The 16,717-nt window shown below is 41.2% G+C and overlaps 1 protein-coding gene across 1 annotated transcript; it reads right to left on the minus strand.

Moving 5' to 3' along the window:
* Positions 1 to 15,413: 15,413 nt before the first annotated feature.
* Positions 15,414 to 16,281, minus strand: LOC116036239. Its single transcript, XM_031279701.2, has 2 exons — positions 16,163 to 16,281; positions 15,414 to 16,070 (listed from the first exon to the last, which is right to left on the minus strand). The coding sequence occupies exons 1-2, from the start codon at positions 16,235 to 16,237 to the stop codon at positions 15,414 to 15,416; spliced, it is 732 nt and encodes a 243-aa protein (XP_031135561.1). The 5' UTR covers positions 16,238 to 16,281.
* Positions 16,282 to 16,717: the final 436 nt, after the last annotated feature.

Consider the following 16,717-nt stretch of genomic DNA (forward strand, 5'->3'; position numbering starts at 1 on the left):
GAACACACCCTCATCCTCTGGCTCACATTGTCCCGTGTCAGAGTATTGTATGCCGCCTGGTAGCCGAGAGGATATGACGGCATGTTTTGGAGCTCTGGATGTGAAAATGATACCCCAGAGTGTTCTCTTGTTACCCAAATAGGCCTCAGCTGGCTGCTTCCGTGTATTGTCATGGCGAGGGGGGGTGGGGGGTACAGAAGAGAGGCTTGGCATTGACTCCCCCAATGGATTCTCTTCAACAACTTTATCAGGAGGGAAAATATAAAAACACGGTAGGGGAAATGATCCCAGAGGGCGTAAACTACACTGTGTACTTTTTCCTTTGAGCTGACAGGGGAAGCTGTGTCATGGATTATGAAGAAAAGGTTTGATGTGATTGGACGGGCTTTCCTTGTGCTTGAAAACAGTCATCACAGAACAATCTGTGTCCTAATGGCATAGCCTTGCAGGGTTTTCTTCTGAATGCTTCTGTAGACAGATAGATGGACCTTTTGGTTTGGGCTCCATACCTGCAGTAAGGTTCATCATTTTTAGTTTTTGTTGATTTCCCAAAAAAAGGAAAATCATCAGGATTCAAAAACCTTAAGAAGCCCATGAGCACAGAAAACTGGTGTGAAGTCTAAAATGAATGGGTAAAGCCATGGCTATGCTTGCAAGAAATAGTTTGTATGATGTGTTGTCCAACCATTTTGAAAAGCAAAGTGTTTATAGCTGTTCCAAATGGCTACACTCGAAGAAGGAGTGAAAAGCCAGTTGTCATAGAAAGGGACGAGACACAATAATCGTTTAAATATGGGTATCATTGCGCACATCTTCTGAGTCTTTTGCTGAAAAGCATTAATAGCCTTGCACTCAGTTGTAAAGATGGAAAGTGACAGAAATAGTTGTGTAAAGAATGATAAAGCTTGAGAGAGAAGTTTAAATTCTGCTTGCTTTCTCACACACCTGGCCAATCGCTGCATGAAGTGGCCGTGCTTGTTAAAATGTTGGTTTCGGAGAGCGCTCCCATTTGCGACAGAAAGGTGTGGTGGAAGTTGTTTCAGACGCTTTTCGAGCATCCAACCTCTGTTGAAGTATACTGACACCTTAAGGTTCCTCCTACTTCCTGAGTAGCTATCTCCTAACCTCTTAACCAATCTGGAAGTGCAACAGAAAGTTAGCACAACTGAAACGTTGGTTGCTCGTTGCATGGAAAAACTGTAATGCAGTAAGTACAGTAGGTGAAAATTGAACCAGGAGGTCAATCTGCGAAAAAGATTTTTAATGTTTGCCATTGTTTTCTTCTCATAAAAAAGTTTTTGTACAACCTGTCTGCTCGTGCTTCTTAAAGTGTCACTATTTCCCAGATCTCGTCAATGAAGTTATTGAGTAAAATGTTTTTATAATTGATTGGAATAATGACCAAAACCCCAAATAAGAGAATTCCCCCCAACTTTTCTTTAACATCTACAGCTACAACCTACAGCTGGACACTTATCAGTATCACGGACCAAATGCAACCTAGGGTCTTTTTGTGAATGTACCCGAGTCAAATGTTTTTCGAGATTGACTTTTTGACTATATGGACGGCGACCGGAAAAACCAACAGCTACAGTGAGTTGTTAAAACCTTTCTTTTTAGTAAAGGCTGTGTACACAAACAATGTTCTCAATGCTCGAGTTCATGTGTAGAGCCCCTGGTCATACTTCGAGCAAAGTTTCATGTTATGTCGAGCCTTCTTAGTGTTTTAAAAATAGCGATTTTGATGCTATCATAGTAGTGCCCCTAGCACTCCCATTCAAAAGGCCTTTTGACCAAAAATAAGAATACGGTAAATCTTAAAAGTGGCTTTTCCGTCCTAATTATGCTTTTAAATGAAAGTTTGACTCGGGTATATTCACTAAAAGATCCTAGGTTGCATTTTGGCTATAAGAGCTTATGGTAGGCCTACTCAGTGAATTGGATAAACAAAGGTTAAACGGAGTTGGGCACTCCGTGATATAGCAGGATCAGATCATGGGGTGTACCCACATGTGGTCTCGGTCCTCTCTCTCTCTCTCTCCTATTAGTGGGGTAGCTGGCCTCAGGCCCAGATTGGTCTTGGTTTCTAATTAATTCACTTACTGGGATAATCTGTTCTGCTTATGATCAAAGTGTGGCCTACTGTCCCCAGTTGACCTGCTCATTCACCAAATGTTCCTCCACAGCTAACAATCTAATTTCTGGAGATAATTTGGAGGTTTACAATCCTGGATAATGTCTACTTTTTTCTTTTCCATATGTGCAGGGAAATTAAAAGCTTTGCCTTTCTGCTACCATAGTTAGACCATAAGTTAAGATGTGTCTTTTCTGGTCTGCAAAAAAGGCAAAGACACACGACTGTACAGAAACGATCATAGACTTCAGTGGTAGCAGCTCGCTATAGCCATTCACATTTCCATGGTAACAGCTCCACCAATCAGAGATGTCGCTGTTACGCTTTGGATTGTGGGTAGTGTAGTACTGTTTTTATAAGATCGCGAATAAAACATGTTTTTCTTAAAACAACGTTGATATCAAACAGACTTGTGGCTTCTAGAGGGGCATTAACCTTCGTTTCACAATAGCTCGTAGTAAGTCTATCTTGAATGGTTTAGACATTATGGCTAATAATCAAAATCTTTATGGAGAAAATGAATGGGATTCTTAGTTCCGGAACCACACCAGAGACTACCGGACTACTGAAGATTAGTACGCATTGTATACAAAAAAACGGAAGAATCGCAAACAAGTGCAGCACCTGAAGAACATACATCAGAGACAATTGCGAAGGAAGGGAGAGAGAACAACTCCGACGTCAACAATGGACCAACCTCAAACATCTACAGAGTCTGCTGATCCTTCTGTCTCTGCAGGTTGTGAGTCTACAACCGAGGCGGAGAGTGAGGACCCGCTCAGGTTGTTTGTTACCCTGCTGACAGTAAGAGTGATGACCAAGTGTCACGCTCTCCAGAACCGCAGCCAGGAGGACTGGATCTCCCACATTAAGAGACTCATTAACCAGACAATGAAGGGGCTAACTGTCTCCAAAGGCTTCTGCCCGGATGTGAAGAGCATCAAGAAAGTGTGCGATGCTGTGCTTAAAGACCTGCAAAATAAATTTTGCAGTAGGCGTCTGCTGGAGAGTGTAATGTTGCTAGAGGATAAAGTTGTGGACGCAACCATCGTAAAGTCTTTGCAAGCCCACGTCAAAGAGCTGTCTGATCGGCTAGCAAAGAAGACTGCCCACCGCTGTTGGTGGAAAGATGTGCTCCAGGTCATGGGTTTCTCTACATGTATACATGTACTTCATTTTCATTTTTTTTTAATCACACTCATCCCATAAAGCAGCACACCAGCAGCTGCATGGAGGAAGTGTGCAGCAATGTAATTAAGACAGCTAAGAGTTTTGTAGGGCTGCACAGTAGCAGTGTTTCCATTCAACTGTCAAGAACACTTTCCTTTAGAACACATTTATATATATTGTTTAATAAATTGATAACATTGAACATCTGTTTCAAATGTATGAAGAGAAACAGTCTGCTTCAGCTGAACACCTGAAACAAGACTATTGATGTCATCAGAAGACAAATCATGGAGCTGTGAATAGTAGCACAACTCCTAAGACATCATGCAGTACCCATGGTGAATTTACCGGGACATACATTTTATAATTCAGGTGTGAGCCTTACGGTAGAGATCCATATGTCCGACACGACTGAAGCGTGGTGTCGCGACGTCATACATCCATGGTTGATGCTCCACGCCCCTGACCGGCAGCTGATTGGACGAACGCGTGTCGTGGGTTTGGCTTCTCGAGAATTTCAACAGATCTAATAAAAATGCTCTGGTCAAATGAATAAATTCAGTTTAATGTCCCGCTGCCAATTTATATTGTATCCATATAAAGAAAATGGATTCAACCATAAAAATAAACTAGAACGTTTACTTTAAATGAAAAAACTAATAATTTTCAGCTATTTCAACGAGAAAATACACATTAAACGAACAACAGCAATGTTAGACTTTTTTCAGTGTAGCAGATTATCTCTGAAAAAATAAGATTTTTTTCTACATCTTATAACATGGCTACAAATTCAAACCTTAATCCTTCCAAAACCACTAACAGAAGAACTGAAACTAAACATAAAGTATAGCTAGCTACCAAACTCAGACTACGATCGTACTAACTACATTTAACTTGAGTACAAATTAAAGATGTTAACTGTGTGCTCTCAACTTGTATTATGTTTTTGTTTTGTGGAGCAAACATGATAATGCTGTTTTTGTTTTGTTTTGTTTATTGATTAATTTTAGACTATCCTGAGTTGATTGAATGATTGAACAAGACACCTGTGATAATGTGGGCGTGTACTTGTACTGTGATTGAAGTGTTGAATAAATCACCTTGTGTGAGCACAGCTGTGCTGTGTGTTCGAAGTCAGTCACGTCGCTGCGTCTACTCTGTTAACAAAAGACTATACAGAAATAAAATATAGTAAAATAAAAACATTTATATCAATAATATCCATTATGTGACTGATCTTTGTCAGAATTCTATGATATGTTATGACACTGTTGAACACAGGAGGAGTCCCCTGTAGGTTCATTGGTGGGGGACAGTGGAGCTGCTGTCAGACTGTGGACACTTTCCATGTTAGATGAGCAAATGTAGCTGACACAAACCTTGTGCTGTGGAATGTAGAGAATGGTCTCAACTGACAGAAGTATAAACAGCTGAAAAAAATAGAGTGGCGATAATATTATGGAAGACATGTACAAGCTTCAGTCTGCTGGGCTCATCTGGAAAGGTTGGCGTGGTGGGAGTGGCACAAATACTCATTCATACACACACAATGGGTACAAGCATATACACACATTTATGCACACTTTCAGGATGCATAAACAGGAACAAAGACCCATACAAACACTATTCACCACCTTTGCATGCAGGTCCACACACACACACAATCACAGATTGAGAGTGTTCACAGCCTGAGCACCACAGTCAGAAGCATGCATGGCCTCAGCGACCGCAGGAAGAGCACCGAGCGTTAATTCCTTCCACGGCTCCATGGTGCTGCGCATTGTGAGCAGATGCGATTTATTGCAGCGAGAGGGGCCAAGTGTATTCTCAAACAGGCACACAGAAACAGTGAGGCTCCTGTTCATGTGTCCTGTTAGAAGAGAAATGGTAGGACCTTTACAGTGGAGATAATAACTATGCCGTCTCTTATACACACACACACACACACACATTACATCGTGGGAAAAAAACAGGGTCAGAGGGACCATAGCACAAAGAGTGGCAACTAGTTATGTCCATTTTTCCATTAAAGATCCACCAATGTTGCTAATAAGCAGCCAGGGTAAGGTTAGGTTAGGTCCAGGTTAACATTATGATTACTATTCATCAGTTTCCCACTAAAAATATGTCAAACTAATCTGTCATTCAAGCAGTGTGTCCAATTAGTCAAACATCCCCTTTGGTCTGCTGCTTGACGAGTTTCTGCAGGTGGTGCTAATCAGACAAAGTGGCAGCCCTCATGAACGACTATAGACACTAGCTCTGGCTGTACTGGAGTCAATGCTAAAACCCCTAACATATCTCTATGTTTTTTTTCAACAAGAAGAAGAAAGAAAGACGAAGACTGTTTAACACAGAATGTTACTTCTAATGTGAAGTGTGGTGGTTTTGAAGATGATTGATATCAGGATCTACACAACCATGGTGCACACACATACAGGTGTCACTTATTTTGCCTGATTAGACCTCTTCTCACGACTGTGCGGGAATGTGCAGCTTGTGCTTGCTTAACATGCCCTTCACTCTCCTGTTGTAGTTTTTTTTTCACCTGAGTGGAAAATTCTTGGTGGTGACCTCTTTTATTTTCCAGCATAGCTTTGCCCATCTTGAGCCGAAGTCTAGTTAAGCAGAATAAATGAAAACACCTGTGTGCATGTTTGCAGTTACTCTGCTGTTTTCAGGGCCTTTAAATGAGGATCTGTCGGTGTGTTTGTTTGATTATCTTAAGCCGGGGTGTTCAGCCTGACACCAATTTTTGCAGCCTACTTGAAGAGTCTTTGCTTTACTGAAGGGCATCTTTCTTCTCTTTTATATGCAGTTGTAGCTCTACATGCTCTTTTCACCAATAATCTCTGATATGTTTGAACAAATTTGACCCATCAAGTGGAAAGCAACATTGATACTACTCTTGGGGAAATTGATACCTTTCAAAAAGGCGCAGGTATGGCCGTATCAACCCAAATTCAGGTTTACCGATGCCTACTGCCAGAGTTCTTCTACAGTATCCTGTATGGTTAGGACAAAGAGAAACACACAACCTACACTTACATCTAAAATGTAAAACACGTCACAAGACACAATACTGTACAATAAATGTGAATGTCCTTACTGAGACAGAGACATATATATATATATAGACTACACAAGCTAGCTAGCTGTTTCTCCAACTTCGGCCTGTACAAGGCAGGATTAGCTGGGAGACTTCTTCTAAACAAGGGCGCACTTCCAACTTTGCGTGGAATACCTGCAGAACAGGTCCATGTAAGTAGTTCTATACAATTTATTTTGTAGGTTAGGGTGAATTTCTGTGTGTTGTAGCAGTGTTTTGCCATTGAGAACGAGCTAGCATGCTAACGGTTAGCCCCCTAGGCCCCTCGTCTTGGCTAGTGACGTAGTAAGCCGTGCAGATTTTGAACAGCTCACCCGGAGACTGAAGGCAGGACACATTCAGAAACCAGTATCTCACTCAAAACAACGTGGATGTTTTTTTTTTCAAAGTTTGTATGTGTGTGGAAGCACCAGAGACACAAAATAACACCCCAAATCCCAGAAAGTGTTTTTTTTCATAATATGGGCACTTTAAAATCCATCCTTTACATGTAACCAGTGTTCAAAATAAGGGGGAGCTACAAGTTTCTCATTTCCCCTGAATGAGACATAAGCTTCCCAGAAAGCCTCAATTGAAAAATCTAGGTGGAGCTGTAAAATATCGTACTTTTCGGTGCCCCTGATTTTTTCTGTATACATTTGTATTTCTCTGTATATTAAGGGTCCTGATATATAATTTTTGTCTAGTAAACACAATCCTGTCTATACCTGCTGTAGCAATCCAGTGTAGGGAGGCACTCAACACACCTACGTTGTCTTTCGAGTAAATGTCTCCTGGCGATTAAAAAAAACAATGCAACAGTGAATATGTTTTCTATGTCTTTGTTGTCCCAGGATAAATATTCTCTGAATGAATTGAAATGTCTTGATAATATATTTTTGCACGTATAGATAGGTGTGCATGTTTACAGCGGGATACCCTCTCAGTACGGTGTAATTCAACCCCTGCATGGCATATACTCATAACAAAAGTACCAGAGCAATCTGCTCAATAGTTCACACTGTCAAACAACAGCTGCATCTTTTCACCACCACAGCTGTCCACCTACTGATAGTGATATGTTAGTATGTTCCTAATCTGCCCACACCATCCTTGAACCTGGAAGTTAACATACAGTACCACCTGGAGACAGCGGGAGGAGGGAAAGGGCAACCCAAAAGCAGGGTGGAGGCTTAAATTCCATGATATTCTGTATGTGTATGGATTATGTTTTGCATGGTTTTAAATCCATGAGTTCAACAAATCTGGGGAATATCTTTTATAAAAAAGCCAGAGGGATTACAGAGGATTTTTCCTGTGACGTATGTGTTGAACTAATTGAGCACATTCCAGCCCAAAACACGAGTTATCTCTGCCTAATTGGCAAGATCAATGTGGGTATTGTACAATCAGAGGAGAAAAAAAAAGATATTTTTCTAAACAATATCTCTTGGGGATGGAGCCATAGTACGGCAGTGATTCATCAAGCATACTGCAAAGGGTGGGAATTCTACAATGACTGCATGGGTCTGTGCTTAGGTGTGTGTGTGTGTGTGTGTGTGTGTGTGTGTGTGTGTGTGTGTGTGTGTGTGTAATGGCTCAACACATTCTACCATAGGTGTACATGTGCAATTCCCATTCTCCTGCTGTGCTTTCACGCCTCAGTGGCTTTAATTGAGTCCAATCATGGAAGGAGAGCCCCACTTCGACATGAATTAGACCATGACATTGTGGAAAGTGTGTTGGTTGCCTCAATAGACGCCTGTTTTCAGGGACACCGGGGGGGGGTTGCAACGGGGCCTCAGAGCGCTGTCTGTCCGTCTAGACGGCTGGTTGGGAAACACATGACCCAGTCAGTGCAGGAGTCTGCCAGGGTCGCTCGCCTTCATGGCGATCTGAACTCCAGATCAACATGTGAAGCAATTTGTCAAGTTGACTGAGATCTATTTAGAAAGTGGAAATATTTTTATTTTTGTAAAAGTGCTTTAGCAATCAAGGACATAAATACTAAAGCATTGCAAAAACATTACTAAGGAGAAGTATGGGTTTTTTTTATGTAGTCCTGGGCTTTATTTTGATTTCATATCAAATTATAATCCTAGCCATTACATTTTTAAACAAATTTCCAGTTGAAACCAATTATCTTAACCACTCTCACATGAAAGTGAAAACACAGGGAGTTCATAAAAGGGCCATTAAAATCATCTATTGCGATATAAAACTGCATGAGAACACAACTAGAACAGGTACAGTTATTCATAAAGTTTTTCTTAAATTACATTTTTGCTTATAGGAGATAGTTTAAGTGCTTCAGGTTAGACATTAAAACTGGGGGACTTTGCCTGTCTGACTGTTCATATTTATCATAACTGATTGTAATAATGTGCAAAACTACTAAAACAAGCCCCAAGTACAAAAAAAACAGCATTTTTAAAGGGGTGATATAATGATTATAAAGGGTATTTCACACTGTTCCTTAAGGTCTCCTAATAGGGTATGTAACATTGGTTGGGCTGAAAATGGCCAGGTGCTGTTCTATGGGCCCTAATGCAACACTGATTGAAATGACATGGTTTTCTGCCTTATATGGTATGCTTATGAATATTTACACACACACACACACACACACGCACACACACACACACACACACACACACACACACACACACACACTGCACAGAAATTTGATACATTGTTCTTCTGCTATTTCATTACTAAATTCACTTCTGAGACTTTTTTATGCGAGAAATCAACTATGTAGAGGTCAAATATGGGCCGTTTTACGAAAATTGATGGCTAATTGCAAATTTAGTCCGACTGTGTGTCGGAGTTCAGGAGCTCCGCAGGCTAATGTGACAGCGGCCGGTGCTGCCTGGGTCGTTGCCTCGCCGCCCGGAAGAATTATCGGTTTAAATTTTGGGGATTTCACAAGAAAAGATTGCACTACACCAAACCTCCTCTAAGTAGACTTTAAAGTGCTCATATTATGCTTTTTGGCTTTTGCCCTTTCCTTTATTGTGTTATATATCTTTTTGTGCACGTTATAGGTTTACAAAGTGAAAAAGCCCAAAGTCCACCCCAAAGGGACTTACCATCTCCAACAGAAAACAGCTCTATTGTAGTCCAGCCTTTACTTCCGTGACAATCGTGCGTCACTTTGTAACACATGTTATAATGCTCGTCTAGCTGCTAGCATGGCATGCCCTCATACTCTTCAACTGACTAGCTAGTAGTGCTTACCCAGGTACTGAGCATGTGCGACTCCCAACAAAGATGGAACAGAAGTGAGATGTCGCACTCTGTAGCTAAAACAGAGAGCTCAACACACAGGGTGAAAAGAGGAGCTGCAGCAATGTGCAGTACAACAAAAATCTGGTGTTTTTTAAAAATTAAACCACATAAACCTATTCTGGTACAACCTCTAAATACAGAAAATGTATAATGTATAATATGAAAATGAGCATAATATGAGGTCTTTAAGTATGATCTGTTTCCCTTGTCTCTGCAACAGCAACATTTGTTAAATGAATAGTCTGTGCACTCCTCATGCCTTGAGGAAGTTATGCAGCAGAGGAAACTGTAGAGAAGAAGAGACAAGCTCAATTCTGCCCATCAAGCCTGAATTTCCAGACGATTACCCAACTCACAAAGAACGGGAGGTAGGAGAAAAAGCGCTGCCAAAAGAAAGCTTTTGATACGGCTCACCTTTTATCAGAAAAATAACAAGACACTGTGAGAAAGATTAAAGCTGGTCAAGTCTCAGCAGAGCCTCAAGGAATAACCCTCTATTGTCTGTATGATACTAAACCCTGACATCACTGTTTTTTTGTTTTTGATGTACTCAAACTAAAATGTACTTTTCCTAATGTGTCTTAATGCCTTTTTATGGGACAGTCAGAGGTTAAACTCAGCTTTACATCAGCACTCAAAACCCTGCTGTCACTCTAGAGAGCTCTAACGCACTTCTTCACTTCTTGAGTATGAGAGCTATGCAAGACGAAGCGTTTAGCATCCCAGCACTGACAGATGATGCAGAGCAGGTTGGTCCAGATCTACTGACAGCCAGAGCTCTTCACGTCACATATGAGACGCCTTGTAAACATGAGAGGCATGAAGCTCAGCGTAAATTCTTTCAGGAAGAGTTCTAAACTTCATCACCTCTCTCTCTTCCTAAAACTGATCAGCTATTTCTAGACGTTAACTTTTCAGTTAAACCAACCAGAATTGGCCATGAATTCCACGAGCCAATCACAGCATCCCTGCTTTAATTCTGTTCTTCTCTCTGCGGCTGTCAGTTGTCATTTCAGGCAAAGCGTATACCCTCCTCCTCCCCTTCCACCTCCAGTCATCGGCACCCTTGGTCCTCCTCCGGTAGACCGCTCCCGCCGATATTTCGAGCCTTTTTAGTGGTATTAAATAGCGATTGAATTTGAGTGTCCCCATGCCCCAAATACTAGCATTTCAAGCTAACCAGCGGTCTGCAGTAGCCTCGTTAAAGCTCCAAACTCATTTGATTAGCATGAAAACATGTCCCAGAGAGCGACAGAGTAGGTACACATCAGTTAATAACCCCTAGGTTCGTTTTGCACCGGAATTGTCCTTTAATAACGGATGTGTACCCACTCTGTCGTTCTCTGGGACATGTTTTCATGCTAATTGATTGTGTTTGTAGCTTGAAAGAAGCTAGCTATTCGGGGCACAGGGCAAATAAAAATAAATCGCTATTTTGTACCACTAAAACGCTCAAAATATCACCAAACTTCAACGGTAGCATACTAAGGGTCCCTACATGTTAACCGAAGCATTGAGAACTTTGTAAGTGTATAGACAGTTTATTGAACGAAGAGCTGCGGGAGCTCCGTGAAAGGGCTAGGAGAGAGAGAGAGCTACGCCGCAACAGAGCCTCGTACTTCAGGAAACCAGTCATGACTTACATCTGGTCCCTCCGGTCTGGGTCGCCGTCTCCAATTTATTTTCGGGACATGGAAAAAAGTTACAGCCCTGTTTATCAGAGAGGGGAAATCTTCAGACTGTACAAAACACTCTTGGGTGTTGTAATCGCTAATTACGTAAGTTCCATAAGAAATCCCTGAGATCGCCTCATGTTTGGTCTTTCTTTTCATTATGGCAGTTGCCTGTTCAGAAGTCAGAGACAATGTAAGTTTGTACTCTTTCTATTTAGCTGTTTTCTGAGTTGTTTCAGTCTGCAATGAGTACTGAATGTTAACCGTTTTACCCTGTGATGTGAAGCTGCTAGTTTATCTGTATTTTGCCAGCTTGCTAACTTTTCATTGTACATCACACGTTACTAGCTAGTGTGTGATACGTTTTTTGGGGCTTTAATCGTTACTGTGCTGGAGAGGATGTTCATTTTACTTTCACAGTGTGGTAATTGTACATTTTATTTAAGTATTTGTTAATAAGTGATTAATAACTCACTGTTATATATCAGATAATAGTAGTTATAACAGCTGTGACATTAATGTACCTTTTTGGGGTTTATTTCAGAAACTTCCGTCATATATCCAGCAATGTACAGCTCGTGACTGCCTGTAATGCACCATCTTACTACCAAGTAAAAAGTTGAACTCCACCTGGTGACTCGTGCTCTCTGATAGGAGCCCTGGAGCAGCTAATACACATTATCCAGCATAGAGCTCAACAGTGACCGCCCACTTTTTTTCGGCTCTGTCTCCGGAAGTGTTTTTCCCCATTCAATTGTTTCATTGACGTTTTGAAAATTGCTTATATATAGAGTTTTAAGTCTGGAACCAAGCCAACCAGCTACGAGATGAATAGTGAGCACAACACATTAGATTCGGCGCAAAAAAACATTTTGAAAACGGCAAAAAAGGCAAAGGTACAAGACCGTGTACAGAAACTATCAGAGACTTCAATGGTAGAAGCTCGCTCTAGCCGTTCTATGGTAACAGCGAGTTGGACCAATCAGAGACGTTGCTGTTACGCTTAGGATTGTGGGTAGTGTAGTTTTTCTCCATTAAATCACGGATAAAACATGTTTTTCTTAAAACGAGGTTGATTTCCTACGGACTTCTAGCTTCTACAGGAGCAGAAACCTTCGTTTCACAACCACGTAGCTTGGGGTCAGTCTACCTCGGATGGTTTAGACATTATGACTGATATTCTAAATCCTTATGGAGAAAATCAATGAGATCTTTACTTCCGGAGTCGGCTGTGAGGTCTATTCAGAGGGTTAAAATCCCAACAGTTACAATTATAAAAATGTTACAAATCATTCCTTGTACTGCTGCTACAGCCAAAGGAATTGTGAGTGTCCTTTAGGCTAAACATTTGAAATAATATAAACAATATGATATTCAAACTTTTGACTGCTTTCTTTAATAACTACATAACACAATACTTGTACTTTTACTTTCTGTACTTGAGTAGTGCATTTTAAAATAAACTACTTGCAATACTTAAGTACAAAATTTTTTTAATACTTTAGTACTTCCACTTAAGTGTGGTGCTTAAAGAGCACTTCAACTTCTACTCAAGTCACTTTTTTGATAGAGCACTTGTACTTTTACTCAAGTCTGGGTCTCTAGTACCTTATACATGTCTGACTGTGAGACAACACAGCAACACAGCAACAACACAACACACACACACACACACACACACACACACACACACACACACACACACACACACACACACACACACACACACACACACACAAGCCCTGGCAGAGGCCCTGGGGCGGTCACACAGAAAACATGCAGTCAAGCAGTCGACGGGAGCGTTAGAGACGTTAAGCAAAGATTTAGAGTTTGAAACATGTTCACACTGCCGAAAAAAGATAGAATGAAATCTTTGTTTTGTTAAAGTATTCTTTGATTGCAAGTTAGAGGGGGGAAAAAAGCTCTACGTTCCATCTTGTACATGGACATGACAACGTTTTGAGCATGAATTGTCTCCCTCAGGTAAAGGTGTTTGATTGTAACTATGCAAAGTAAAACAATGTTGAAAATAACAGAAATTCAAACTTTGTGTTTATAAATGAACGCTGCTGGAAATTCCGCCGGATGCCCCTCATTTTGGCCGAATGCCCGTCACCTTCCGCTTTCTTTGTGTTGGAATTTTAAACTCCGGTGGATTTCTGAGGACTATGGTTAACTGCTCCTCAGATCTCTGCAGGGTAAATCCAGACAGCTAGCTAGACTATCTGTCCAATCTGAGTTAGCGACTAAAACAACTTTTGAACGTACACATTCCACCAAAACAAGTTCCTTCCCGAGGCTATTTTGCAGAGGCAACGTCATTGTCAGAGAGTTATAAGAGGTAGCTTGTGCCACTGAAATATGCAGATTGATTGATGACCAGCAGGTCAAGAGGTCACGAGCTGTCAAAAATGTGATTTACATCTGCCAGATGTTTCTGACGCGATTCTTCCGGAACTTTCCAGAAAGAGGGCGTGCCTCAGACCGGATATTACCAGGGAGGAGACAGGAAGCTGCGTATTAATGCATCAAGACAGGAAATTGCGTTTTTTTAAATGAGCAAGAATTAAGTATCTTTACACTATTTGAAGCAGTTAACTGTGAGCCCAGAGAGTGGGTAAGACTGGGTTGTAGAAAAGGAATGTTCAAAAACGCAAGAGCTCCTCTTACAACAGGCTAAGGAAGTAGCTCTAATAAGCGTGAATGGGCCTAAGCCCCAAAGGTCAATGCATCTCCACACACACGCACACGCACACGCACACGCACGCACGCACGCACGCACGCACGCACACACACACACACACACACACACACACACACACACACACACACACAGGCGTTACATTTTGTAAAAAATGTTGATCGTATGTCTGTGCATGCTTAGCTCTGGTTCGTATGTCTGGCTCACACTGTCCTCTGTCCTCCGCTGCTCCGTACTCATCTGGCTGTGCCTGCTTCGTTCTGGCCCGGGGATCTGTGTTCACTCCCCTTTTCCCTCCACACCTATTTTTCCCATGCCCGAACACTCTACCGGAAATTGCGTTTTCAGTTCAAATGAGCTAACCAGTGAGAAGTCAAAAAAAAAAAAAAGATCAACATTCCCTGTACCATAAATATGGTATTTTTCATCAGATCACACAAAATCACACATGGCATTTGAACACAAGTCATTGCGACTACTTTCTTAGAATTTTGAGTGATTTATTCAACTTAGTCACACTTTTTTTTGTTTACGGTCAAAATGTAGGAAATTAATGGGAAAGAGTATAATATTCATCCATACACACACTCCTACAACTTTCTTGTGCTTGTGTACCATTCATAAAACACACGCACACACACACACACACACACACACACACACACACACACACACACACACACACAAAACACACACATGAAACACACACACACACAGTTCATGTTGTCAGTACATGTTGTCATGTTGCCGCTTGTGCATGTGAACCACTAATGTTTGCCCACACATGCATATGAATTTTAACTTGTGAATACAAAACTTATTTTGTATCATTTTAATGTAACTAGCAAAACAGATTTGTGTTGATTGACACTGACAATTCACAATGACAAACATTGACACTGACTTAAAAGATTGGTTGTGTTTGATGTGGTGAAAGATGTCAATTTAAAAAAAGATAACGTAGCAGCAAGTAGTTACAGTTTGTCTCAATTGCTTAAACACATTTGCCCACTCTGACATCACATTTTCAAAACAGTTAACACACAGGATAAAACTGAAGCTCAATGGCCAAAATGACTCATTTTGTTAGCAAAATGCTCTAACACTCACAAAACATTAAAAGCATGCAACATAAGCAAATATTTCCATCAAACACCACAACTTGTGGTCAAATTAATTTATTCTTCCAATCAATCATTACACAATGGACAACAAAATACAAAATACCACCATCAATATGAAATATGACACTTTACAAACTCAAATGGATACTGAAAAAAAAGAAAAAAGCCACCAAAGGAAACTTATGGGTGGAAATACCTTTAAAAAAAAAAAGATATATTTTATCTTTCACATTTAGTCCATTCGTTCTTGACGATTATGCCACAGGTTCTCATCAACATCGCATTGAATGTTTTCCCTTGCAATGCACCAAGGGAAATACTTCCTTGCATGGCGCATCCATCCCTGGCAGTCCTCTGCACCTATTGCCAGGCAACTTGCATTCATTGCCTCCAGGAGGAGCATCTGCTCATATGGCCGGTGCTCATACACCTTCCACCTCCAAGCAGAGAACTCCTCGATTGGGTTCAGAAAAGGGGAGTATGCAGGAAGGAAGTGCATCATAATACGAGGCTGTGCTGCAAACCATTCGTTCACAAGGCGAGAGTGATGGAAAGCCACATTGTCCCAAATTATGACATACAGAGTCATGCCAGGCCTCAACAGCCCTCTCTCTTCGGGTGGAATCAGTATTTCTTTCAATGAATCAAGAAATGTGATGAGGCGTTCTGTATTGTATGGGCCAATGGTTGGTATGTGGCAAAGGACCCCATCATTGGAGATGGCAGCACACATGGTGATATTGGCACCCCTCTGACCTGGCACTGTGACAGTGGCCCTCTGCCCAATGATGTTCCTCCCGCGTCTCCTCACTTTACAGAGGTTGAAGCCGGCTTCATCCACAAAAATGAATTTGTGATGTGCCCCTTCAGCTTCAAGCTCCATTATTCTCTAAGAAAAAGAACAAATTCATAAAGCAAATTACAGTATTCCAGTCGCATGTAACTCTGGTAACCAAGGTATTACAATAACAAAATCTGTACCTGCACATACTGGAATCGTGCCTCCTTTACGATGTCAGAGTTTCTTTGAAATGGAACTCGGTACAGCTGCTTCATTCTGACATGGTGTCGTTTAAGGACTCAATCTATAGTTGCCAAACTCACACTGTTTATATTTCTAAATGCTCCCTGATATGCAATTACTGCTGCCTGGATTTCACGCAGTCTGATTGCATTGTTTGCCACTACCATATCTACAATGGCAGACTCCTGTTCAATACTAAATATCTTTCCTCTGCCACCAGTGTGTGGTAATGTGTGGAGCCTAAAAAGTAAAAGCTAAAAGCATGTCAAAATTGACATTACTGTATGACAGTCACATAAATGGGATTGATAAAACATCTGCATTACTGTAGACACAGTTTGTTCTGCTAACAGGGCAATACAGTAAAGCTGAAATACACAGTGGTATACATTACAGTAACACTGTGAATTAGCTGTTCTCATTCCGAAAAAGCCTGACAATAGATGCCACAGTGCTCCGAGTCAGAATGGGCTGGACCCTTTGTCCAGCCTCTCTAAAGGACAAGCCATGAT

This window comes from Sander lucioperca, chromosome 7, assembly GCF_008315115.2.
Source record: "Sander lucioperca isolate FBNREF2018 chromosome 7, SLUC_FBN_1.2, whole genome shotgun sequence".
Classification (NCBI taxonomy): domain Eukaryota; kingdom Metazoa; phylum Chordata; class Actinopteri; order Perciformes; family Percidae; genus Sander; species Sander lucioperca.

Bases quoted from the DNA above. Each gene is read 5' to 3' on its own strand.
- LOC116036239 (XM_031279701.2), bottom strand. From the start codon at position 16,237: ATGAAGCAGCTGTACCGAGTTCCATTTCAAAGAAACTCTGACATCGTA. The intron at 16,071-16,162 runs GTACAGATTTTG...TCTTTTTCTTAG, and splicing joins CACGATTCCAGTATGTGCAG to AGAATAATGGAGCTTGAAGC.